Source organism: Aythya ferina (assembly GCF_964211825.1).
Source record: "Aythya ferina genome assembly, chromosome: 17".
Taxonomy (NCBI): Eukaryota; Metazoa; Chordata; class Aves; order Anseriformes; family Anatidae; genus Aythya; species Aythya ferina.
The window spans coordinates 13,302,684-13,328,948 of NC_140316.1; the positions used below are offsets into that span (position 1 = coordinate 13,302,684).

The window sequence follows — 26,265 nt, forward strand, 5'->3', positions numbered from 1 at the left end:
AGAGGGCTCAGAGAAATCACTTGGTTTTTAATCAAATCCCGCTATTGTCTCTGCAGCTATTGTCTGCGTTTCCCTTGTGCTGGGTCAGGTTTCAGTGCAGAAGTGTGTGCTTTCACAGGTGCAGGTGAATCTGAGGCTCCAGCAGTGGATTTGTACCACTGGACTGGCTGCTTGTCCCTGTGGGGTCAGCTCAGTGCTGGACAAGAGCCTGAGTGTGCACCCTGAGAGCCTGGGGCTGGTGCAGTGGCTGTAGAGCAAAGCATGGCCCCAAGAGCTGTCTCGAACTCTGGTGAGTGCTGCTGGTGGAAAACATCGTTAGCAAAAACAATTCCTAGGAATTACCTTGGGGATTGGATACTGAGTAGGGGCAGGAGCTTCATCTCGGCAAAAGTCGATCATAATCCCGCATTTTGGTATGTCTGCCACCCAGATGCCTTCAAGCAATAGTCCCTTATCCAGGTAGAAGAATCGCCCTGGCCCGTGCTTCTTTCCATCTTTCCAACCTCCTTCGTACCGATTGTCATTTGCTGCAATTCAATACACGAACAGGCAGTGAAACGTGTACCATTTCATCACAGGACTAGACGTGAAACCGAGCAAGGCAGCAAACTGAGGTAGGAGCAGATCATCTGCTTGGCTCCCAGTCTGGCCCTTCCCAGGGAGCCACAGCACACGGTGCTGCTTTGGCACTGCTCCATTTGCTGTACTGCAGAGCAAGAAAATGCCTGGCGAAGGAGCCCACGCTTGTCACCAGCACAAGGTGTGTGCTGCCCTGCTTTGTTCTCCTCCTGCTGACATTCATTTTGTGCTCAAATCCCAAGCACGTGAGCTCGGGCTGGGCACCAAGCCACTGAGTCACCTTCACAGCCCGAGCACTGACAGGACACAAGCTTCAGGTCTGTCCCTGCCACACACCGCAGAGGGAGCCTGCCTCAAAGGGCTCTGCTTGTCCGGGCAAGGAGGAGCAGCAGCAGCTGGCTAAAATAATCTCAATTTCAAATACTTGTAGGTGGATTGTGTCTCAAGTAATTATGGCATGGGAGTTCCTGAAACGTCTGAAGGCTTCACGCAATCTCTTACAGGGTGTCTTTCCAGCTGTGTGGCATCTCTTTGTGGTTTTCTGCAAGTGGAGAGAGCGTGGGGCTGTGTGCTTCTCCCTGGGAATCCATCTGTCACCAATGGGAAAAGCTCCTTGATGATGCAGAGCTGCAAGAGGAGGAAAGCCACCTCATCCCAGGCTTTTGTTTGAGAACGAGATGTGCACAGGGTGCTGGTGGTGGTGGGAGGTATCCAGGCCACCCTGTTCTCACTGGGAGATTCCTCTGCCATCCCTTTTTCCCAGACACAGGGTTTCTAAGCCAACAAATGGGCATTTCTGACTAGGTGACTTGGTGGAAATATCTTTGGGTCTCAGCTGAACTCTGTCATTCCTTCAGGCAAGAGATGACGCAAATACCCAGGCAGAAATTGTGGGATCAGCCTGGGAGCTGCTTGGCTCCTGTTCTCCAGCCTCTGCCCACCTGGAAAACAGTAAAATCACAGGCTGGGCTGGGTAGGAGCCTGCACAGGCTGCACTGTGGCATTTCAGTGTCCCTATCCACTGCCCCATGTACTGTCCTCCCAGAGCCTCCGGGGCTGTCTCACCCTCTGCTGTGCTGCAGCAGTGGTGGCAGAACAGCACCTTGCTCCTGGCCACGCTTGCCCTGCCAGGCACACTGCCAGGAGGAGCAATTTACCCCGAGCTGCAGCTCGTTGTGACCTGTGCTGAAGAACTTTTTCTTTCACTGCTGCAACGCTGCCAGCACATGACCATGCTTCCAGCACCCAAGCTCCATGAGTTACCGGTTTGTGGGTACAGAATAATCACTCTGGCTAATTTTAGCCAAAGGAATCCAGCTCTTGGGGGGGGGGGGCAGGCTGTGCAGCTGGGCTCTAGAGCTGTGCAGCAGTGGTGGGTCAGCCTGGAGGGTGTCCGGTTTGTACTGGGGAGGGTGACTTGGGTGGGAGCAAAGTGGGGTAGTTGACTGAGCTGCCCCTGGAAGCATGTGTTGCTGTCATTGGTATGAGCCATCGGTCCAAACCGAATTTACAGCCAACAGAGAGAGCACAGTCATGTACGCAATGTGCAGAGGAAGTTGTGCTTGTTCCTCCTGGCTGCTTTGCTTAGTTAATGACTGGCTTGAAGATTGCTTCCAAGATAAAAAGAAGAGATGAATAATAGATAACATTTCTTCAAACGTTCCTGGAACACAGTGTCTTATACTGCGAAGGACTGGGATTCTTGGCTTTGGGGAAAAATGTGTTAAATCCACAGCAAAATAAGAAAAAAAAAATCCAGATTTATGTTTTTATGATGCCCCCAACATTCCCAATTTGTGATACACTCAGTGTCATGTCTGGGAAGGGATTGTGTACTAATGAAACCCCTACTAATTTGCTCAATGTGAGCCAGCGTCAGAAGTATGAGAGAGGATAGAATGAGCCCAGAAAGACAGCTCTGTTGTTTTTTTGTACTGGAAAATGGTCTCCTCTTTGGTATGCAGTAGCTAGAAAGCATGCCTGGCAAGGCGCCTGGCTTGAAAAGAGATTTGCTCTTCTCTGACCTAACAGTGTATTATCTCTAGCCCTAACCATCCCTGTCATTTAAATGTAAATCATAGCAAAAGCAAGCTTCCATGTGTGTGGCCTTGAGCATTGTGGCACCCGCTCTCACCCAGCCCCTGCTGCCTCCAGCCCAGAGCCCCAAAGGAGGAACCAGACAGGGCAGCTGCCTCCATCCCGAGATGAGGCTGTGTGGGAGATGCAAGGCAGCACCCACTGATCTGGCTGGTGTCAGGAGAGCAGTGTGATGCTGATTATCTCTGAGGGAAGGACCATCCCTGCTCTGTGTGGGTTTTGCACAGGGACAGATGGACATTCTGGTACTTACACAGGCACAGCATCCCCTGCCCGCCTGGTTGGCCCGCCAGCCACTGCCCCTCGTAGACGGAGCCGTCCCTGTAGCACATCCGACCCCAGCCGCTCCTCAGCCCGCCGCTCCACTCGCCCTCGTAGCACTCCCCGCTGGGATAGAACATGGTCCCGTAGCCCTGTGCGCAGCAGAGGTGGGCAGTTAGGAGCCTCGCTACTGAAAGGCGTCAGTATTCAATTTGGGGTTCTTAGTTTTTGGATACGCTGCTCCTTTCCTTACTACCTTTAGACACGTAGCTGCCTAACGGCTGCACAGCTCAACCACCATCCACGTGCTGAAGGTGTGGTGAAGGAAATAGAGGTGATGCTACATGATTTTTTTTGGCCAATGATATTTCAATGACAAAATCTCAGGTTTGTATCTCTGTATATTATTTTTGGCATGACTGCTGCTAATATTTAGCTAAAAGCAGGTTCTATAGGTATATAAACCTGCATGGGGATACACAATGTAAGACACCTGCCTCTGCAAGTGGGATTTGGTTTCCTTTGACACACCAATGTCTCCTGCAGCCCTGAGCATCCCAGGCTGGCAACCCCTTCGCTGCCCTGGGCAGACTAACAGTCTCAGTGTTGCTAATGATGGATTTTGTCTTTTGCTCCATCCATAAACCCACACAGGTTTTGCTCCTCAAACTGGCTCTCAGCTTGATGCTGGTGGTAGATTTGGTGAGCTTATGAATTAAGCCCAGTGATTGTGTGCAGGCCAGGAACCGCACGGAGGTGTTTGTCCTATGCATGGGCTTGCCAGGTAAGAGACATCCCTAAAACAAGGCATGATAACATATTTACATATGATTAATGAGTTTTCCCATAGGAAGAAAGCAGTAATTTATCTCTGGGAAAAAAAAAATCAGTTACAGAAATAACTGATTTTTCTGAGCACTAATTCGATTAAACTGTATGGATATAAAGGGGAGGATTTTATAGGGGGGGAAGAAAAAAAAAAGATGTTTGGATGTCATATTTTGCCAGAGCTCAAACATCCAAAATGCATTCTCAGGGAATGAGGAAGGAAGCTCCTGCAAAGAGGCTCAAGCCAGAGAGCTGCACGCCAGTTAGAAGCATAAGAGGCCATTAATTTAATTTAGGAGCGGACACAAAGGCGAATGCAAGGTTCCCATTGGCAGATCAGAAAATGCTCCTAAAAGGATTTTGCACATAGGATTGCAGTCATTTTTACCAGATGACTTCCTCACTGTGCTCCCTGTAGAAAAAACAGTGATTTATGTGACAGGCTTAATTTCCTAAAGAACTTGTGTTTTTTGCTTAATGCACTGTAAAACTCGCAGCACAGTGCTTCTAAGCTGTGTTTTCCTGCAGTGCTTGTAAGTGTGTTCCATCAGCAAGTTCCCTGCTGGGGCTGGGGACCACAGGCTCTGTAGGGTGCAGGATGCCACTCTGAAGCTTCCTGGGCTCTCTGGAGGGGCGAAATTTAAAGCAAAGCCAAGCCTGGAGATAGAAGGGCAGGGAGGGCAGGCAAAATTCCCCACTGTGAGACAGCTTCAATTTGAGATCTCTTGCTTTCATTTTCTTGCTCTACATATTAATTTCCCCCAAACCCTTCCACACCTTCAGTGCAGCCTCAGGGGACAGGCACTATTTGAAAAATCAGTATTTTAAGTTGTTTGGTTTTTTTTTGCATGTTTCAGGGCAGATGCTGGAAATCACACTTACACATTTTTTGTCGTTTTTCCACCAGCCTGTGTACACTTTCTTGTATTCCTTGGTCACGGGGTCAGGAATGCTGTATGAGCCATACCCGTCCCGCTTCCCAAACTTCCAGTCACCGCTGTAAATAGCACCAGTGCGCTTCCAGATCTGGGTGCCTTTCCCTGTTTCAACGAACAGGAAATAACAGGGAGGTCATCGCAGTGGGTAGAAGGCTTGATGCTAAATTAATACTACAGAAGCCAAGCACGTTTCAGTGCTAGTGATACAGCAGCAACCCTGCTTTTTTGGGCTGTTTCTGTGCACTGGGTTGTGTTTTCCCTGGGACCCACGCGGTGGGAGCCGAGAGCACTCTGTTGAGCACAGCTGGGTTTGGATGCACGGAGCTGAGTGCAGTTTGTTGGATTTTTAGAGGATTTTTAACAGCCGTAATCTACATGGTTCAGGTAATTGCCCGGCAGCTGAGTGCATGTAAAAGCTCTTGATGTTGCCTATCAGAAATATGTCTGAGCACATTTTTGCAGGGCATTATATCTAACACATACTGTCACACATGCGTGAATGCTGTTCCAGGAGTACATATAACCCCTGACTGTTCCCTGCCCCTCAGAACTTTTGTAAAGACACCTCTATCGGTACATTTTCTTCACACAATACATCTTACCGTGCTTCAAGTTGTCCAGCCATTCTCCAGTGTACCGATCCCCATTTACAGCATAGATCGTCTGTCTTAATCCACATTTCTGTGCCTTCTCGTCCCATTCATGCCAGAGAGGATCTACAGCCCTGGGGTATTTCACAACAGGCATTGTGTTTTCAGCTGGAGAGGTAAACAAACGATTGTCAGAAATAAATTAGGGTGAAATTACTAAGGCAGGTACCGTAGAACAGCCTACCTGTGAACTGTATTTTAATATGCACCTGAGTCAGTAATTGATGTCTGTTTTTGACACTATATCAAAGATAAATTATGCATATAAGGATATGACGAACAGAAGGTATCTAAAAATACCAATGTATGAAACTGCACTATCTAAAAATAGGCTTGTAGTATGTTAGGAAATGCTAAATCAGCTTCAGCAGAATGGGTCTGTGATGGGCATCGGTTTCTGCACCTGCAAGAGGACTCTGGGACATGAGGGAAGGTCAGCCGTGTCCTGGCACAGTGGAGACCCGGACAAACTGCTTCCCAAGGCTCATCCTCCACCTGCTCCTTGCCAAGCAGGAGCACCGGTTCAAGCAAATTGTTTGTTTTTAGGAAATAGCTCGCTGCTAGGGAGTAAAAGCTAGATGTATCTTAGAAAACAGAGTAACAGAGTTAGCATTCACCCTTAGTTTTCCACTTGGTAATTCAAAAATGATTTAGGCGGATATCATTGCCAAAAATATAAATATATTGGTGTCTCAAAGTCCTTCCCACCCAAAACAAAGCAGCGTTGTGCATTGTGCTACCCGTCTTGCTCCTCACCCGTGGCACTGGGGCAGCATGGGGCAGGCAGTGGCAGTGGGAATGGAACTCATTGTGAGCTCAGGGGGGAGAAAATTCCTGCAGCCACCCTCGCCAGGTGGGTGCCAGCCCACAGCAGGGCTGCGGGCCTGTTCCTCTGTGTTGCCCCCATTTCAGCTTTGTGGTGAGCGAGACGAGGGTGCAAGAGAGCAAAGGGAGGGGGAGATTTTAGCAGCGAAGGTGGAGGAAAGCAATGCAGAGAAGTAATGCTGCAGGAAAGCCCACGTGCTGGAGGTGCAAAGCACCCTCAAGCTGGACCCACGTTCTCCTGCCCAGCCCCAGCTACCCCACGGGCACCAACCTGTGCTGGGAGAGCGGTGTGGGCTGGGTGCTGCAGCTGTGCACGGCAGGGCCGAGTCGTCATAGCAACTCTGCCAAACTCCTGCGCGAAGGGAGATGGGAGCCCGTAGGGAAAGTCACCAGGAAATGAAAACTGGCTCCTGGCCTGCTTCGGCGACTCCAGAGATCTGAAAGTACAGCACGGTGACAGTGCCGTTGTTGTCAGGAAGGGGGGTGCTGTGCACGCACCAACATGCCCTGTAGGGAAAGGACACTTCTAAAGCACTGCCGGGTAACACATAAATCAGTCTTGCAAGTGACAGAAGAAAATGGAGAAACCCCTAAAAATACACATCAGAAGTCCCATGCAGAAATCTGACTAAACCTGACACTTCCTGTTATTAAAAACGAGATGAAGATGTTCAGGAAGGATTTAATCACCCTTGTTCATAAAATGTTTCCTGGCTTTGGGCACAGCCTAAGAATCACCAAAGACAATTGTTCCTGTGTTTTACCATGGCAAAGGTACAGTGCTGGAGAGGGAGACAGGGATTTGTGGGGGAAATGAGAGAAACCCATGAGGGAGAAGAAAAAATGCTTACTGCAGCCCAAAAATGACAGTCTTAAATTGCAACCAGAAAAAGGCCCTTCTGGAAAAGTATTAATTATTTTGACTGTTTCAGCCACTATACTGCACTGCAGTTAACTGTGAATTTGTCAATTAAAATAATTAGCTAGCTCAGACAATTTCACTTGTTTATTTTTAAACAGTGCAGGTTGTCCAAGGATTTTGAAAAGCAAGTCCAAACTGTGTATCACCTAACCACAGCTTTTGCTAAACAGAAGATATATGCATGTGTGTATTTGAAATTCAATATATATTTTAAACTGGTTTAGATGCAGTGAAGAATTTAAAAGGATTAAGATAATTAAGCAACAAATTAAAATTCACAAATTGGTTTCTTAACCTTTTTAATGTTTAGAGAAAGCACAGAGGCATATGTAAGTAAACCCCATGGTAATTAAAATAATGTATGAGCATGTGCTGCATAGAAAAATTCCGAGTAGAGCTCTGGTCTCTCTAGCAAAGCACTTGCTAAACAGAACCAAAAGACACCCCAGGACTGAGTCTGCACCTTTCAACAAAGCAGCAATGCTCTCCTGCCAAGGGCTGATCCTCAAATGATTTAAGAGAGGGCTCTATTATATTAAAATATTTTTTAATTATATTGTATTTAAAAAAAGAAAATCTTTCTCCAAGTTCCAGCTAGGATTGTAGCTCCAGTACATGCTGAAAAACAAACCAAGCAATGGGAGGATGCTGGGGAAACATGCCCAGGTATCAGCCATTTGTGGAGCAAGGCCTCAAGATATATGAATATGCCTTATTTTTTTTCAGTTTAAAGAGTAAGACTTTTTATTGTTATTAAATAAACCCAGAGGACCTCGGTGTTCTACAACATCTGAAACCAATCATTTTCACAATGAAAGCAGACAGCTGCTCTGAGCTGAGTTTGCTCTCTCAAAGCTCAGGGAATTACTGAAGTGAAATGCCCAAACCAACTGAAAACTATCAGAGTCAATAATTTAAGTTTATTCTGGGAACTCTGTAGAATAAATAGAGAGAAACACTTAGAGAAACATATGCTGGAATTCTTTAAAGGTGAAGAATGTGACAACAACATACTGTGGAAGTAGGATGCTCAGATGTGTGTTTTATTGCTGCTATATTCAAAATAAAAGCCAGAGGAAGAGGTGGGAGGGTCTTGGACTCGAACCAAGCGTGTGTCAGTTTTGGCCGAATGAATACAGAGTGGGTGCAGCACTGAGGGCTCTTCCCCTCAGCTCTGTTTTGAAGAATTATTATTAGCAGGATTTGGGATGGATTAATGTAGAAGGTTTGAGATACAAATTTCACTGGCTGATTTTTGCTTAAATAACAGCCTTGAGGGAAGGTGTTTCTTTAAATCTCTTCCCTCCTGTTTGCTGTGAACAGCTCTCTCAAGATAAAAAAAAAAGTGTTGCTTTTACATCCAAACAATCTAAAGTAAGAGCTCTAGGTTATCTGAAATGTTCAAGCACCGTCATAATCATGCAAAGTGAAACGTTTACTAGAGGGCAGCGGAAGCCGATGCTTACCAGATACTCTCTCCCCCTGTACTTCATTCTTTTGCTGCAGATTTACAGTTAATTGCCTCTACTTAAATACCTGCAACAACACTGCTCAAACTGATGTAAACCCATGAAGTTGCCCAAAGCTGAGAATTATTTGCTGCACAACTGGAGAGTGCCTGGTAGGATCCTCAGCACCGTTTTAAAACGTGCAGATCGTGGTATGATGACGGAGGCAAGAGAAATTTGGCCATGCATGAGATAATGCCTCATTTGTTCCAAGTCCTTAACTGAGGAATAAATCCAGATTACAAAATAAGATCAGCAGTACCAATTCCCAGTTGAAACATGAGCTAAGTATTTTATTTACCATGGCTTACTGTCACCTGATGAGTGAATGGGAATTTACCATGTTTGCATTTTATCCTTTCCGGTTTGCACTGTTTTGCCGTGATCTTTAACTTGAATAATTAACTCAATTTCTTTGATATGTTTTCTGGCAATGAATGGTTGATGACTTTGTGATTAATTAAGGTACAGGCAAAACAGATTTTGTATTTGTAAATTTGCTTTTCAAAGACCTTAGAAGAAAGGCCAGCCATTAAAAAGCTGGAAGGTTAGACTTGCAAGATACCTAAAAGCATTCTTTAAAATACCCAGGTTCAGAGGAAAGGTAACATTTGTCATGTGTTGACACTGGTGAAAGACACAATGAAAGACACTGGTGAAAGAGACAATAAGAAGTCTCTCTCACTGTTAAACCTGCACAGCCACATTTCTGGCTTCTGTAAAATGCTAAACTGAATCAAAGTCTCACCTATACCAGCGCTAAGCTGTGGAAGCAGGGGGAGGGCTGGGGACATAGCCAGTGCAACTGCCCAGGTCTTGACTGCAGTGGTGGACAGGGAGGCATCCTTGAAATTGAATATGAAAACTGTACATGATGGGGTTAATCAGCTGTTGACTGAGCAGCATGTGTGGTTCGTTAAGCAGGCCTGCAGGAAAAGTATGCAGAAAGAACGGAGGCTCTCTGGAGATAAATCAGACTCCAGAAAACCAGGCAGGGCTGCTGGAGCCCCAGCCCTTGGGGACACACTCTGAGGCATTTGCCCCACACTCCAGCTGAGCTGCAGAACCTGTTTCTAACACAGGGCAGGAAAGGTGAGGTGTGAAGCCAGGAGTGGCATTTTTAAAATAGCTTTTCTGCAGCAGACTGTACCTCTCCTAACTGTCACGGCAGGAGCTGTTTCTGCAGGCAGAGATGGACAACCTCCAGCACAGCCGTACCAGTACCAAGATGCGAGTGGCTGCTGCTCCTCTGGGCTGTCCCTTCCCCGTGTCCTCGTCTGCTGGGGCGAGAAGATCTGACTTAGATCTGCAGTATTCGTCAGGTATCGCTGTGAAGGATTTTTGGATTAGTGCACACCCTCTTACAGACCCACCATGGATATCATGGTCCCACCAGGATTTTTGTAGGATCTCCGTTAAGGAGACTGCCAGTTTGAAATCTTGTTAAAAAGTTAAATTGGTGAACATTTAGAAAGATTTTTGAGTCTCTTCCTTCAGGAAATCTAATTTTGCAGCACATTTCAGTTGTTGCAGACAGAAAAGTGCAAAAAGCCTGAAAACTCAAGGAGATGTTCATATTTAAAGAAAATGAATGAAGAGAACTTGGATACGCAAATTTGAGTCTCTCAAGACCATATACTGTGATATAAATTATGTGATTTTTCTTTTACAAGTGTTAACTAAGAAATCAGTCCTTTTATAATTGACATATAAAAATCTTCAGTTCTCAGCAAGTAAAAATATATACACTTATAATAAACAAATTGTTTAGTTTCTTACAAAAAAATAGAATCACTGTTGTCTTACTTCACTGATTTTATATGCAAAGATGTGATTTAATTAATGAGGTTACACAAACAGCAATGATCTCCCAGGAGATGTAAATAGACTCCAGGTAATTCTGAAATCTTTTGTAACTGCACAACTTTAAATACTTTTAGAACTAGCAGTGCAGATAGCCTCTCGTGTGTAATGAAATTCTTTTGTGTTACTGTTTTAAAGAAAACACAGATCTCTTGAACAAATATAAATAATTAGCACATTTTAGTTAAAAGACTTTGAAAGAAATCTTTTGGGGTTATACAGCCTCAATACCTGTAAGCATTGTTGCTTGTCAAGAGGCAAAGGGAAAGAATATTAAAGCTTTGAATAAAGTTCTGGTGATCCCTTCTCATGTCTCTGTTCACTGCTCTACAGGACTCTACAGCCTGGCTCTTGGTGGGAAATGCTCACAATTTCCTGCTTTTGTATGCACACCTTCCCTGGGGGCTTTGCCTGCAGAAACACAGACTCTGGCCCCAACAAATATGTAACAAGGCTGAAAAATTATAGCCCAGGGCAAATATCCAAGAGTGATATTAAGATTTTTTTTTTTTAAGGTTTATAGATAACAAGTAAAATAAATAGTTTTAAGGGTTATTTACAGTATTTTCTCGAAGTACCTTCTTGAATGTTAGTATTGGCAAAAGTAGTCCTATAAATGTTGAAGTGCTTCTACTTAAATGTTTTTACTTAATGGCAATTAAGTCAATTTTGAGCATCCCGGTCTAGTGGAAGGTGTCCCAGCCCATGGCAGGTGAGTTGGAATTAGAAGATCCCTTCCAGCCCAACCATTCTATGAACTGACAGCAGCAATCTGCCTGCTTTTTGGTCAAATTACCTCTGCCAACCCCACTGAACACCTCACAGCCCACCAAGCACTCTGGCAAACCCCGTCCTGGGTTCACCCAGGTGTGCAGGAGGCTGTTAGCAGCCCAGCCTGTGTGTGCCAGGAAGGGATGGGATGCAGCCAAATGCTTCAACAGTGTCTGTGTGGGCTTCGTCTGCTCATTAAATTTTCCCTCATACTGAGGATCTGGTGTGCCCTGACCCCAACACTTCAACATTTTCACTGCCATTGACATTTGGGTGTGCCCAGACCCCAGTATCTTGCCATTTTCCCTGATATCGAGGACGTGGTGTGTCCAGACCCCAACCCCTCACCATTTTCTCTCGATATTTACAACCCGGTGTTCCTAGACCCCAGATATCTCCCTATTTCCCCTGACACTCACGATGTGGAGCGCCCTGACCCCAGCCCCTCGCCATCTTCCCCGCCGTGACAACCGCCTGCGCCCTATCCCCAACCAGCTCCCCTGGCCCCCAACACCCCGTTGAATCCCCTCAGCCACCAGATCCCTTTGCGGGACACATCCCCGGGGCACATCGACTCCACCAGCGCCCCCTTGGAGCCTACCGAGGAGCTTTTAACCCCCGGGGGCTGCGCGGGGCCGGGCTCTGCCTCAGCGCCGCCATCGCCTCAGGGGGGGGAAGGCGGAGCGGGAGCCTCAGCACCGCCTCAGCGCCGCGCCCAGCCCCGCGCGATGACGTCAGGGGGCGCGCGTGGCCCCCGCGGCCCCGGCTGCGGGCTCGCGCCGGCGGAGCTCGCGCCGCCTTGCACCGCCACCGCCCCCCCCTTCCCGCCTCCCGCCGCATTGCACCGCGCCATGAGGGTGCAGCTGGAGCGCTGCTGCGGCGAGTGGCGGGAGCTGGAGGAGGAGTTCCGGCAGCTCCAGGTGAGGCGCGCGCTGAGGGGCAGGCGGCGGGAACGGCCCCTGAGGGGAGAGGGCGAGGGCGGGAAGGAGGAGGGGGGGGGGGGGAGCGCGAGGAGCCCGGCCGTGAGGTGGCAGCGCCACCCGGGTGTGTGTCCGTGTCCCCCTCAAGCACATCGTCCCCTCGCGTCCCCTCACATCCCTTCACGCCCCCTCACGCCTCACACAGGCATCCTCAAGGCGATCCCCAAACCCCAGCGGCTGTGCTGTGGCTCCTCACGGAGACGCTTCAGCTCGTCTCACGGTGGATGGTTTAGCTCCTGTCCCCGACACACCGCCTGAGGTGGCAGGGTTGTGTGTGGTTTTGGCGAGGTTTGGGTCGCTGGGACAGCGCCTCACCCTCCAGCAGGAGCCTGAGGGAGAGCTCGGGGCTGTGGGGCATTGAGGTTTTGGGGCAGGGACGGCTGCGGCTTCGTAACCCTGCCTGTGGCCCCTCTGTGCTGTGGGAAAACGCCAGTTGTCCCGCAGTGACTTATTAATTGAACCCTATGTACAAACACACGAAGGCAGTGGTGGTGGTGTTGGATGTGCCTGCCCTTGGTCTGCAGGCAAACCGGGCAGTCACGGCCCCAGCTCTGCAAAACTTGTACGCCAGAGTGCAGGGATGGCTCCCATGTCCCCTCCTGGGGAGCTCGTAGACTTGGGACAAAAATACCTCTCTCTTTGGTATACAGGACCTTTGTTTTTCAAGGCACGATGCTTCCTAGGTGGAGAGCTGTGGCCACGCCTGACCCTGCAGGAAGGTATTTGGCCCATGGATTGTCTGTGTTAGGGGAAAGACAGCTCCTTGTGCTGCCAGCGGGTCCCCTTTGTGTGCAGTCACTGCTATTGGTGAATAAATAACTGAAGTATCAAATGCTGTGTTGTTCTAAATACCAGCATCACCTTTACATCGTTATCCTGATGTTTTTGGCTAGCGGTAGAGTTCACCAGTTCTCAACTTGTGTGTTTGCATTTCCAATAAATAGTTGAGCTTTTTCGGCAAAGAGCTTCTTACCCCTTTTAGCAGCCTTTCCAAGGACACGGTTGCAGGACATGCAGAGAAGCAGAAGGAGCTGCTGGGCGATCTGCTGAGCCCCGGGGTTCTCAGCAGAACCAAACCGATCCTGCGGTGATGGGCGCTGCGGTGCCTGGACACGGTTAGGTTGGTCAGTGAGGTTTTCGGATGGGATAGTGGAGCTTGTTTTATATCGCTGCTGTAAATAATGAACAGCCAGGTCCTAGCGAGGAGGAGAGCAAAGATTTGTTTTGTGTGGCTTTAGCGCTGTGTTTATGCCTAAGGAGAACTGGCAGCAGTTGTCTGTGGTGTTACCTGAGATGTGCTGGTAGATAAAGCAAATGGGCATTTAACCCCTCTGTTCCTTCCTCAACACTGACTCTGCAAACTGTCTTCTGAGTTTTAGCTCTTAAAAAGAGTATTTTTCTCCTTAAACCAGGGCTAATGTTGAACTTCCACGTGATGATAAGGGGTCTGGCTTTCAGAGGGCCCTGATGCAAACCACGGCATGCCCGGACAGGGACCGAACTTGTACGGGTTTGTTCGTGGTGTGGAATCCTCCGTGTCGGCTTTAGGTGCTAAAGAAGTCCTTGTGCACCTCCCTGCAGTGTTGGAGCGGGTTGAATGCAGGATCCGGGACCTCCTGGGCCCGTTGCATCCTTTTCTCTGCTGGGCAAGCTGTGGCATGGTTTTGGATGTGCTGGAGGAAGCAGTGGGCTGTGCTGGAGCAGCAAGCCATGGGGCTTGGCGTGGCCACAGTGGCCAGGAGGCTTGTCTAAATGCCCAGGTTTTGTGGCCACTTCTGTAATGTTTTTTTTTTTTCCTTCTTCCTCTGGGTCCTCATCTCCTTTCCTCTTTTTTTCCAGATTGAATCTGGCAGTGAAATCAGAGTTCCTGAGCTGCGATTTCTCCCCCTCCCTCCCATTTATGGGGGATGGATGGGATCAAACAGATCAAACATCTGCTTTGTCACAGGGTGGGCTGGGAAAAAGAAAGTCCCAGATGGGGAAAGCTTGGTAGGAAGAGGAAATGAGATGAACGGGGAGAGGATGCTCTCTCTTTTGCAAGAACTTTTGTTAGCGTTCCTTTGAGCTGTGCTGGTTTGGTATCAGCCCTTGGTTGTCTGCCTGATGGATTGGAGGCTGCTGGAATGGGCTGCCATGGGAAACCCCTCCCTGGGTGCCTGTTAACTCCCCAAAAAACAGGGCTTGCTTCCCTCACATGTGAGAATCCAATGCCACCCGTAACCCAGAAGGGCTCTTCCTACCAAACCTCTCTTCTTCTCCCGCAGGAAACGCACAAAGTTTACAGGCAGAAACTGGAGGAAGTCACCAGCTTGCAGACAGCCTGCAGCAGCTCCATACACCGGCAGAAGAAGACTTTAAGGGATCTGAAGCACAGCCTGCAACGGTAAGGGGAGGTCTGAAGGGGGGAGGAGGCAGGACTGGAATGTTTCTGCTTCCCAAAGGGCAGAAATGTTTGGGTTTTTAGCAGTTTGATATGTGTCTGCGTCACAGAGGCAATTTTGCTCCATATAAATCTTGAGTCACTTCCATTTATCGCAGTCAGGTAAAATGTTTGTAACCACATGAGGGATCGAGTCCTATAAATAAAGAAGACCCAGTAAATCTTTGGGGGAGGCCGACTGGGTTTGCATGCCTGCAGTAGGTGCAGGATTTGCAGCAGGGACTGGCTCTGTCTGTGAGGCTGCTCACCGGGAGCCACCAGCTCAGTTCCTTGCGTACAGACCTCAAACACCACAACTTGCTGACCTCCCTCTGTTTTACATTAATTGGTAAAGCTGCAATTTGCAAGTAAATCATCAGCTGTGCGTTTGTTACATCCTGAGATGTTTTATGCCTGGAGAGCTGCAGCCTCAATGAAAAGTTTTGCTGAGCTGGGCCTGGCCAAGACTTCTGAACGTCCCCTGGGTCCCAAGCCTTGGGGGGGTTATCGGGGATAACTTTGGGGTCTCCAGGGAGGCACAGGCTGATGCCTCTGCTCCCTGCAGTCTTTTTTGTGTGTTGTGTGTGATGGTGGTGTCTGCAGGCAGGCAGTTTGGGGGTTTTGGAGGGCTGGTTGCCACGAACTTAGCTTGTAAATCCCTTCTCTGCAGGTAGAACAGCAGCAGTGAAAGGTAGGGTCACGCAGAGCCCTCCTCTAGCCCAGCACTGCCCAGCTGCACCCCCTGCCCTTCCTAAAATGCCTGATTTCAGCAGCGCGAGGGCAGCAAGAAAAGCAAATTGGAGATCCCTTCCCCCAGCTGCTGTCCTCTGTCCAAGCTGCCATTGATTGCGTGGGGGCTGCATCAACCTTTCAGTTTAAATGAGTTTGACATCCTTTCAGTGGTGGCTCAGAAGGATGCGTGAGGTCTTTTTTGTTTTGTTTTTAGAGGCCGTACAGTGAGCTTTTGTCCTTCATGAGGAGTTTATGGGGTCTGGAGGTAGAGGCTTTCCAACCCCAAAGGGAGTTTGGGGAGGATCAGTTTGGATGCTGTAAGGGCAGTGCCTGAAACCGCACGCAAACTTCCCAAAGTGGAAGGTGCTCCTACAAAAACAGCACAGTGTGCCTGAACAGCTTCCCAGTGGAAGAGGTGCAGAGTGCTGACACTGAGCTGAGGTGAAAGAAGCTGGTTTGTACACCAGGCAGGTGAAATAACCCACGATGACACAAAACAGGCAGCGAAATAAAATCAGGGCTAAGCCAAATGTTGCTATGGAAAAACAGGAGAGAAATGCACAATGGCATAAATTTACAGATAGCTTTTTACCAGCATGAACTTTCTGACAAAGTCCTTTTCCCTTAAACAAAAAGGAGGTAAAAATATAAAGGGGAAGATCTTGTTTCCGTGTTTTTGCAGGTGCAAGCCCAGAGCTACTCCTGAAGAATTTGCTCTCATACAGCAGATCAGCACCCAGATCAAAGAGAGGCAAAATGCCTTCTTTGACATGGAAGCCTACTTGCCAAAGAAGAACGGGTAAGTGCTTTGCCAGGAGGGGCACGCACTCCAGGAAAGCTGATCTTTGAGTGTTCACAGCGGTGTTGTTCCCGCAGGATAATGTGCATGCTGAAGAAATACATGTACAACTGGATTAGTCATAAATCTCTTGCTGAGCTGCTGTGTCAGTTGTACACAGAATTCATTAGCTGGAAGTGTATGTAAATGTGCTGTGTGTAGGCACAGGTTTTCTTGTTAAAATAGTAGTTAAATCTGCATCTGTGAGAGCTCATGGAATTCACTGTTCCACAGTGACATTTTCCTGTGCTAGTTTTTCAAAGACAATCAGTATGAAATTTCCCCCCTTTTTAATTTATTTAATTTTTCTTCCTCCCAAATATTGCTTTCAACTGACTTAACGTTTGTACCTTGCTTTAAGTGGGGTTGCTGGGATGTATTTTGTTCAGTTGTCAAGGGCTGTGCAACCCTGGCGGTCAGGAGATGCTGATGCGGAGTAAACCGAGCCAAGGGACTTGATTTCTACCCTTGATTTGTTCCTTTCCCCTTCCCAAGTCTGCTGCTTCTGTGTCTGTGTGGTGAGATGAGCGTTTTGGGTGGAAATACCCTGGAGTGGGGAAATGATGTGAAATCGAGAAGATGGTAAAAGGTGCTGCAGCATTGCGGGTGGAGTGCTCTGCTGGAAACTTTTCTTCCAGTTTCTCCACGTTCTTTTTATTTTCTGATAGTGTATAATAATTATCTCACCCTTAGACTGTAGCATGGAAAAGGGACCAGGAAAAGAAACCTTTTCTCTAACTTCTTGGAAATGCTGACTGAACTTCCTGCATTTAAATCTTCTTTGGTGGTCTGTATTTCCAGTTTGCTTTAATTAAAAACCTACAGCAAAATGCGTCTTGGGCTGCTAAAATGATCTCTTCAGCTCTGATCTGTGTCAGCTGTGGTGTTCAGAGCAAACAAGACTTAATGTGGGTCTTGTTTTTTGTCTTCCAGTTTGTACTTAAATCTCGTGCTGGGAAATGTGAATGTAACCCTCCTGAGTAACCAAGCAAAGTAAGTGAGCGTTTCCATATGGGCGCATTTGGGGCTAGCAGGGGGTGTTTGCTGAAGTCCAGGGACAGGAATGGTTTTCTCTTAGACCTGTTTCAAGGTCATCTGTCAGGATCAGGTAAGTCAGACTGAGACAGGCCAAACTAAAGCTTCCTGTAAAACTCCAGTGGGTTTTGTCCCTCAGTCACTTTTAAGCCCAGTCAGGGTTGTTGCCTTAGTTATAAGGGAGATTCAGCTGGGTTTTGCAACTAAAAATAATAAACAAAAATAATATTGTGAGTTCCAGGCACGCAGGGCTCCAGAAAATGGAGATTTCTCTTTATATAAATATGAGAAATAAAGAGAGCTGCTGCTGCTTAACCTGATAACCTAGAAACCAGCTCTTAGTTGTTTTGCAGCATCACGGTCATTCAGGTGAAATGCTGATTTTCATCACTGCTAGCTGATTTTCTAAATGTTTTAAACAAAATCTCTTGTCTTTTGGTTTGTGATGTGGATTTGTATCTGGGTTGAAAAAAAGTGAAGCCACATTCAGTAAAACCTTCATTTACACCCATGTGATGCGTGACGTTCCCTGCTCTGTGCTTTTTTCCTTCCAGGTTCGCCTACAAAGATGAGTATGAGAAGTTCAAACTTTATCTCACAATCATCTTGTTACTCGGGGCTGTGGCCTGCAGGTTTATTCTTCACTACAGGTAAGCCTGCATTTTTTTACTTTCAACCAAGTGTTTTGAATACAAATGTGCTGGATTAGCAGCTGATTCATTTGAACTAATTGCCAGAGACCAGGAGATGGGTGCAGGCTGTATTTGGGCTTTGAATAGTTGTGGTTTCCCCAGCAGGGGATCTTGTGTACCTGTTTTTCAGTGCAGGCAGGACCTGTATTTTAGCTGCTTGTTTTTTCTTGATTAACATTTTAGGAGTTTGTTATAACCAACAGAAAGCACAACACGATAATCCTGATCTGCTGTTTTTCTGGTGTTGCATTGTGCTTGGGAAAGAGTGGTGTGTTTTGTTTGCAGGTTGTCCCAGGTAGGTACCAGCACCGTGCTGCAGCTCTGGGGTCGCAAACACCACACAAGAGAGCGTTTGCATCAAATGGTTAGACCAGAAATGTAATCTTTAGGTCACAATAACGTATCACCAGCAAGCCTCCACTATTCAGTTTTGCTAAAAAAAAACAAAACAAAACAAAACAAAAAACAAACAGCCAGGTGTTTTAGCTGGACCCTTCCATCAACGTCTCTGTGGATTGTACCAGGGACTGGTGCTGTCTTGTATGGAGGCTGCCCCAGATCCCTGTGGCTTCAGGGGGCTGCAGTGGCAAAATAAAGACTCCTTTTACCCCCAGAGTGTAATGCTCTTCTGTTCTTTTAGTTGATTGGATTTATAGAGATCTCATTGAATTAGCCTGGAAATGCTTCTCTAAATTGGATCATCTGGTGCTTCCATGGTGTTTTCTCTCCTTCAGAAGGAATTAATGTCATCTCTGCATACCTGCTTATCGGCTAAAGCTCTGCGGCGTTATATCATTGGGCACTTCCCAGGGTAAAGGACTCTCAACTTGGCAGCGGTGCCAATACCTGTGGCTCTGCATGTGGATTAGAGATTCCCAGGACAGGGGCTTTGTGTCCATGACCTTACTTGGGCAGGCTTTCATCCTCCCGAGGGAAGGGAGGGAAAATAGGGGTTTTGAAATGTTTTTCTGTAATTAACAGGATTTCTTTTTACCGTGCTTTTTTCTTTTTAACAGGGTGACAGATGAAGTGTTTAACTTTCTGTTAGTGTGGTATTACTGCACGCTGACGATACGGGAAAGTATTCTAATTAGCAATGGATCAAGGTACTGTGCCACCTGCAGAAACTATTTAAAGCATGAAATGTCCATAAAATTAAAACAAGCAACAAAAGCAGATTCAGTTTGGTGCTGAAGCCCAGCAAATCTGAGATGTTGATCCCTCTCTGCAGGGTCTGTTGTCCCTGTTCCTCTCTACATTTTCTTCTAAGGGCAGATGTGGCTGTCTGGGGCTTGCGTAGGGAGGAGAAGGCACAGTTTCTGCAAGTCCATAATTTCTTGGTCCAGGGCGTTGGATGTTTTTGGTAGCTATGGGTTAGTTGTAGATGTGATCTGGGATGTAATTATGCGTGTTTTCAGTGACATTACCAACCCAGATGCTGACTTTGTACCTTCTCGTGTCTGTAGTGGTACCTGTAGGTATGTTGGTACGCTGGCATACACTCATGAGAAAAAGGGAGCAGGAGCTGAGTCACTCTGGTTTGTGCCATGTGGTCACCGTGATTGCTCTGCGGGTCACTGCAGCGTGTCCCGAAGCGTTTGACTAAATTACAGTTGTGTCAAAGGAAAATTGGTGGCTAAGAGGAAATAATTGTATAAAGAGCTGGGAACACGAGTTAAGTGTTGGGAGAAGTAAACTGAAGGGTGATCCTTGCTCCAAGCCCTCATTTTTTATGACACCCTTAGTAGGAGCATCCTAAACCACCCCTCTTTTATCTGGATTTTTATTCAGATTTTCTGAATAAATCAGATCAGATTTTCCACTCTCCTATTCCCATTGCATTTTGGCACTGAGCTCACTGCTCATGCAGCGTACGGGGTTATCAAGCGCACCCTGAGCATTACTAGAGCAAGAGAATGCTGGAAGGAGAAGTTCAGCTTTTCTTCTGAGACGTTTACCTGATTAGTTGTGTAGCCCTGCATGCAGCTCTTGAGGAGCTTGGGTGCTCCCAGCAGGGCTGCCTGCCAGAGGAGGCTGGCACTGGTGATGGTGCAAGGACCGCTGGGTGTGCGAACCCTTCTCAGGGCGTGGGTGAGCCCAGAGAAGTTATAGGAAAAATCAAAATGAAGCAAACCTCAAGCCGGCTCTTCCTGCTCTAGCTGCAGTTGCCTTTCTGGCGCTGTTGTCCCTTCCCTCCTCCCACAAGGCCTTGGAGCAGTAGGAATTTCAGGGCGTCTTCTGACTTCCCCAGCAGCCTGGGGAGGGAGTCCTTGTCCTGGCTGTGGAGAGCTATCACTCGTCCTGCCCCTGCTGTGCCTCTTGCTTTCACTCTGGGGGAGCTTGAAGAAGTTGCTTAAATTTGCACTTGCGTAGCCTGACCTGGAGCCTTGTCAGAGATCTGAGCAATAACCTGAAGGTTGTGTCCCCGCTTTTCATCATCCAGATGGGCTGGCACAGGGCGTGGGTAAACCACAGCCATCACCACATCTCTTCCCAGGCGTGAGTCTGCATGCAGGCTTGCTGCTGGGTGAGTGGCTGCTGCTGCAACACTTGCAGCTCCCTGTGGCATTAATTAACGAGGCTTCTGATGTGTCTCACTCGCAGTGCATGTGCCTGGTGCCGGTCCTGTGGAGCAGCCGTGATGGAGATGGGGTGGCAGCAGCCAGTGTGCTCCATCCAGCCCGCGGCATTTGTAAAAGAAAATTATTTCTGTGCAGTTTGCTGGCGTCACAGCTAGCCACTAAAAATGAGGGAGGCATCTCCCCACTGACCATGGAGCTTGAGGCAGTGCAGGCATGTGAGAGCTGAACACGGCAAGCTCTGGGAGGTGCAAAGGAAAAGTTTGCAAGGACAGAAATTGGCTTCCCTGTGTCCAGCAGAGAAACCTCTGGTTGCCGTGGGCTGCCTCGGCTGCCCCTGCTTGTCATCTGGTAACAAATTCCTGCTGTCCCTTCTTGGTTTCTTGGCAAGTCCTTTGTTGCCACCAACTTAGTTTTTGTTTGTTTGCTTTGGGCCATTTATTTATCCACGATCTAGTCAGGATTATTTTTTGTCTTTAAAGCCAGACCTAAAGTTGAAATTCATGTTCTTCGTCTAACTGCCATATTTTTTTCTGTTCAGGATCAAGGGCTGGTGGGTGTCTCATCACTATGTCTCCACATTCCTGTCTGGAGTAATGTTAACGTGGTGAGTTTGCTTTCTCCTGCTCATGGTGCTTTAAAATGTGTGCGTCATCTGAGCATATTAATCCAGTGTGACCATGTAGCTGTGTCTGCCCAGGCACATAGCGAAGCATCACACTTGTCTGATGGTACGGATGTTTTCAGTGATAAATACAACACTCTGCAAGTTTGTTTTTACACTGCTGGCTTAAAAAAAAAATGTCTCCCAATTTGTATTTCTGTATAAGCTGAGCAAAACAAGCAGCATTTCTCTTCAGAGAGGGAGAGTGACGCCAAATGAATTTTTTGGTGCCTTATCACCCAGACTGTAAACAAACTATAAAGCAAAAAAAGCAAGTTACATTCCAACGTGGTGGTGGTGGTGAAACAACACAGCAACGCACCCTGTGTGTGGTTCCTGCATGACCCACTTCAGCTTTGTTTGGCATGAACTGATAAGTTAACAAGTAAAAATTGTTTTAAAATGTGTTTTTGTTCTGAATCTCTAAGGAGATCATACAGTTGCTGCAGCAAAAGGTCTGTATCCTGAACTGGTGTTAAGATAAGGAGCACGAGCACCTCTGCTCCACTGCTTTAATTCGTAATGTGGACGCTGCTGAATGGCTTTGATTGCTGCCTAGAGGAAACTGCAACAGGGAAATCAATAAGAGGGGGCAGCCTAATCAATCAGACCGTTTGCTGCCTGCCAGGGCAGTGATGTGAGGCTGTAGCACCCTTTCTGGACTCCGGATGGGATGGAGTGGGCTGGGCACCAGCTGCTGATTTCATTTTCTAATGGGATTTGTGGCTGACAAGGGGCTGGGTGCTGCATTGTATGCTTTTCATCAAACAAATAGACTTCCTTTGTATTTTGCTTTCAGGCCAGATGGACTCATGTATCAAATGTTTCGCAGTCAATTTTTAGCATTTTCAATATTTCAGAGTGAGTATATCTTACCTTGGTATTTCATGGGCTAAAATAGTTTTCTACCTGATACGCTTAGAAGAAAACAGATCTGCTGCTTAAATACTGGAGTATTACACTGTGCAAGTATAAACAGTATCATACAACAGATATCATAAACAATAATTAAATGCTATTGGATGAAATATATCAAACTATTTTAATAACGTTTCTGATACTTTTGAATAGCCAGTGCAATGATGCTTCCATTTCTTCTCCAGGTTGTGTTCAGTTCCTACAATATTATTATCAAAGGGGCTGCCTTTATAGACTCCGTGCTTTGGGGGAGAGAAACCACTTGGACCTTACTGTAGGTGAGGTTGTCTGCGATGCCTTGTTTGCAAAATGGGGTTCTGTCAGACAGAAGGGGCAGGTTCAAGAGCAGTGATACTGAGATGGCTTTGTGGCCATCAGAGATTTCAGATTTGCACAGCTGTTACCCCCCTGCCCTGCTGCCTCTGGTACAAAGGCAGAAATGGTGGCGAGTCTTTTATCATTCTCCTTGGGTCCTGAGGAGTGGAAATGGAGTTCTCTGATTTCCATCAACTCTTGAGGGCATTAAGATGGTTGTGTTGTTCATCTCCATCTTCATCTTCCTCCCATTACCACCCCTTCAAGTTTTGATTCTAACCTAGCTGATTATTGCTGAGCAGCAGAGGAATAATCCTTATGGGGAGGTCTGGTTGGGATGAGCTGCAGCTTGGGATGCGTCCTGGCTTGTCTGTGCTAACTCCCTCTCTTCTGTTAACCTGTTGCAGAAGGATTTCAGTCCTGGATGTGGCGGGGGCTGACGTTTCTCCTTCCATTCTTGTTCTTTGGGCATGTAAGTTGGGCTGTTCTGTTCCCTCCTTTGCCATGTGGGGCCTGGGGAGGGTGTGCTGGTGGTGCTGTGGTTGCAGCAGTACGGTAACAAGGTGCTTCGGATCGTGCATACCTGTGCCAAACAACTCTAAATTTTTGCTGATAATTGCTTTTTTTTTTTTTTTTTCTTTTTTAGTTCTGGCAGCTATATAATGCAATCACACTTTTTGGATTGTCAAGGCATAAGGAGTGCAAAGAATGGCAGGTGAGTGTTAGTTCTGCTCAGAAAAAACACAGCAGGGGAAGAGGGGTGCTTTAACTACATCCTTAAAAATATTTGGCTATCTGACCCCAACTAAATATCTCAGGATGATGAGGCACATAGCCTATACAAGAGAATTCTAAATAATTGTGAAATACTGTATGGAAACTTGCACCCATGGGTGACCACACAAAATGTAAAGCAGAAAGCGTAGGGGAAAGAATATTCATTTGGGTAAATATCTTGCCATGTTTTTCATGTACATGGGCATTTAACAGCAGTGGCTGCCGAGTTGGTGGCTCTTTTTTATGGTTAAATCATGGGTTACGTGCTTAAAAACAAGGTAACAAAAGTAAAAAGACAATGAATCAGTTCAAAAATACAGTATCCACTTTACTGCCCCAATGTTAGGGTCCCTTCTGCTTCTTTTCTTAGTTGCTCTCACCCATTAAACATATCTACCCATTTTCTAGCTATCCAGTTACTTCTGTAGAGCCAGACTGATCACAGATGATGGTGCATTTGACCATGTCACATCCATAGTGGTGCAGATAATCTTTATTTTGGTCAAATCCTGCTGTAGCTTGCGTGCTCACTTTGTCATATAACGCTAATCCAATAGATTGGATGTAATAATTTGATTTTCCTGTCTGTAAGAGTCCAGATGTTGAATGGAAATAATTTTAAAAATGAACCATGCCGTAATATTAAAAAGCAGTAAATGCTACTTAATCATGATAAAACATAGTTCCCATTTATCAGAACTAGATGCGTGGGTGTGTGTTTGTCTCCGATCTTCTTTCCTGGTGTAATAACAGATCCCTGGACTTGCTAGCCAGACCCCATCAGAGCCTGCTTACACTCACCTTTTTTTATTTTTTTTTTTTTAACCTTTTCTGTTTGTTTTCTCTTCCCCCATTTCCTCAGGTTTGTGTGTTGGCTTTCACGTTTCTGCTGCTCTTCCTCGGGAACTTCCTCACTACTCTCAAAGTGGTGCACACTAAGTTGCAGAAGAACAAAGACAAAGTAAAGAAGCTGTGAACCTACCAGGGTGTGCTGGGTGCCAACATGGGAACTCGGTGTCCCAGCGCCTGCAGCAGGTGCTCGGCGTTGGACGGCGCCTCCTAAACCTCTGCTACGCTGTGAACGGACTTGGAAGGACTTGTCTGTCCCCATGCTTGGTGAAGGATGTGGACTCTTCCAGCACAGACTCAGTATTAAGCAAGCATGGCTCTCCAGTCTGCAGTCCTGCTATTTATGTATATTTAATACAAAACGTGTTTGCATTTGGTTTTTCTGTGTGTATATATAGCAGCATGCACCTGCCTGGCAAAAAGCCAGCATTGGGGGAATGTGGGATTTACTGTAATTCCAGTCCTGGAATGGTATTTAACACTTTCCAGTTTTATTATTTAAACTCTGGGTATTGGATTTTTAAAGCTTTATGAACACTCCAGATTGCTCAGTAATACAAACTGAATGCTGTTTTCAAAAGCATTTGTTTAAAGCATATTTTCAGTGGCAATACTAACCTATGTGTACTGTGAAAAAAATGCCCATCTTTGTACCATACTGCTGCTATATAAACTTTTAAAAAGCTATTTAAAGAAGAGAAATCCTCTTAAATAAGCAAGCAAAAACAGTTACGAAATGGCAGGGAAGTCTGCTAGCCCTCTTCCAGGGAGATCAGGTAATCTGCCCAAGCCTAGAAAACACCTGAAAATAACCTGTAATTTGCAACTGCTTTATCCCCTTTTTAATAGCCAACACACTGCCCTTTCAGTGGTTCTTTTGAGACAGCATTTTTTCTGAAAATAGTCTTGATCAATGGCAGTAGGTGCAGTTGCACTTCAGTTCCCATTTTCGGTACTTCTTTGCTCCCAGTGCCATTCTGGAAAGGTGAAGAGAGGCTAAGCAGAAGTATGAAATGCTTCATTTAAGTACTGTACTTGTACCAAGCGTTAAGAGAATGTAAACACTTGTTTGGAAGGACAGCTGAGGAGAAATACTGACTCCCATCCCACTGAACTCCTTCTTCTTGAATTTAGTTGAATAAGCTTGTTTTGGGGGCTTTAACATCTGCAACTCTGAAACCCAGCTGCAGGATTGTGAGCTGCCTTGTGCAGCCCATTTCTCAGCTGTGCTGCCTTCCCTGGAGCTAGCACAAGGCCCAGACTGGGCAAATGGCTTTGGCAGGGTGATCTGAAAATTATGTCCTTCTCCCACTAAGTGTGCTCATGAAGAAATACATATGCACTATATACTTTAAATGGTTTCATTAGTTATTTTGTTGCTGCAAGGCTAGCAAAATTGCCTTTACAGTGTTTGTCCTGTGGGCATGAACAATAAATTGCCGTTTGCATATTTTGAACAACTTTCACGCTAGCTGGGCTGTATCTTGCTACATTAACTTCTGAGTTCTGCATACCATGTGTTGATTTTTTCTTTGTCTTTGAACTCTCCATTTATGAAATGTAAATTATTTTATTTTGAGAGCAATGCTGGAACCTGCTGGATCTGAGCAGTGGACCTGGTACTCCAGGGGTGAGGGAGCTCTGCACATGGCAAGTAACTTGAATTCTGCAGCATGAGAATCTCGGATTGTAAAAGCAAGGAAAGATTCCAGCCGTGGAGCTGAGGGTACATGTGGTAACTTCCTGCATCTCAATGTTTCAGTTGCTTACTGGGTAAGGTCATGTGTGGTTCTGTGTCTTTCACTTACAAATGTCTTCTTGTGGAGAAACGGTTGCACAATTCGTGGATTTTTTTTCTGTAGTTATCAAAGAGGTGCAGAAACTGATCTTTTTTAAAAAGAAAAAAAAATCATTTTAAGCTTGTAGGGATCCATATACCTTAGTTAATTCAAAGCAAGTTAGGGAGAAAAAACTGAGATTTCCAAGATCAAGGTCTATCCCATATCTAAAATGATGAATCATTCGAAAAGAATTTTCCACCAGCTGGTCACATAACCAGCAGAGGATAAAATTGCATGAAATCTGAATGATGTGCAGTTATCAGGCTCTACATGGAAGCGTTTGTGTAACAGTAGATCCCTGGCATACAATGCCCAAGCTTCCTGACAAAAGAGTGTGTATTGTAACTGTTAGGCAAGTCATAGCATCAGAAAATCAAAGTCTGT

The 26,265-nt window shown here is 46.4% G+C and overlaps 2 protein-coding genes across 6 annotated transcripts in view; one reads left to right on the forward strand and one right to left on the reverse strand.

Annotated features, from left to right (window-relative positions):
- The window catches only part of MORN3 (MORN repeat containing 3), a 13,449-nt gene extending 1,544 nt beyond the window's left edge, over window positions 1-11,905 (reverse strand). The window contains exons 1-7 of one of the 4 annotated variants that reach the window (XM_084491459.1): window positions 11,844-11,905; window positions 9,833-9,885; window positions 6,450-6,615; window positions 5,306-5,461; window positions 4,648-4,805; window positions 2,930-3,089; window positions 343-527 (exon numbers count right to left, since the gene is read on the reverse strand). In XM_084491459.1, the coding sequence (XP_084347585.1) occupies window positions 343-527; window positions 2,930-3,089; window positions 4,648-4,805; window positions 5,306-5,450 (648 nt within the window). In that variant the 5' untranslated portion in view covers window positions 5,451-5,461; window positions 6,450-6,615; window positions 9,833-9,885; window positions 11,844-11,905. The other 3 variants (XM_084491458.1, XM_084491457.1, XM_084491460.1) reach the window with 3 other exon arrangements.
- On the forward strand, window positions 11,885-25,503 carry TMEM120B (transmembrane protein 120B). Of its 2 annotated transcripts, none has more exons than XM_084491454.1 (12): window positions 11,885-12,162; window positions 14,487-14,605; window positions 16,056-16,172; window positions 17,145-17,204; window positions 17,801-17,896; window positions 18,955-19,044; window positions 21,059-21,124; window positions 21,981-22,042; window positions 22,285-22,377; window positions 22,822-22,886; window positions 23,061-23,133; window positions 24,054-25,503. In XM_084491454.1, exons 1-12 carry the CDS (start codon window positions 11,971-11,973, stop codon window positions 24,128-24,130), a joined length of 1,110 nt encoding a protein of 369 aa, XP_084347580.1. In that variant the 5' UTR covers window positions 11,885-11,970; the 3' UTR covers window positions 24,131-25,503. The 2 variants fall into 2 exon arrangements, with proteins under 2 accessions (XP_084347580.1, XP_084347579.1); XM_084491453.1 differs by having other exon boundaries at window positions 23,061-23,129.
- Window positions 25,504-26,265: the final 762 nt, after the last annotated feature.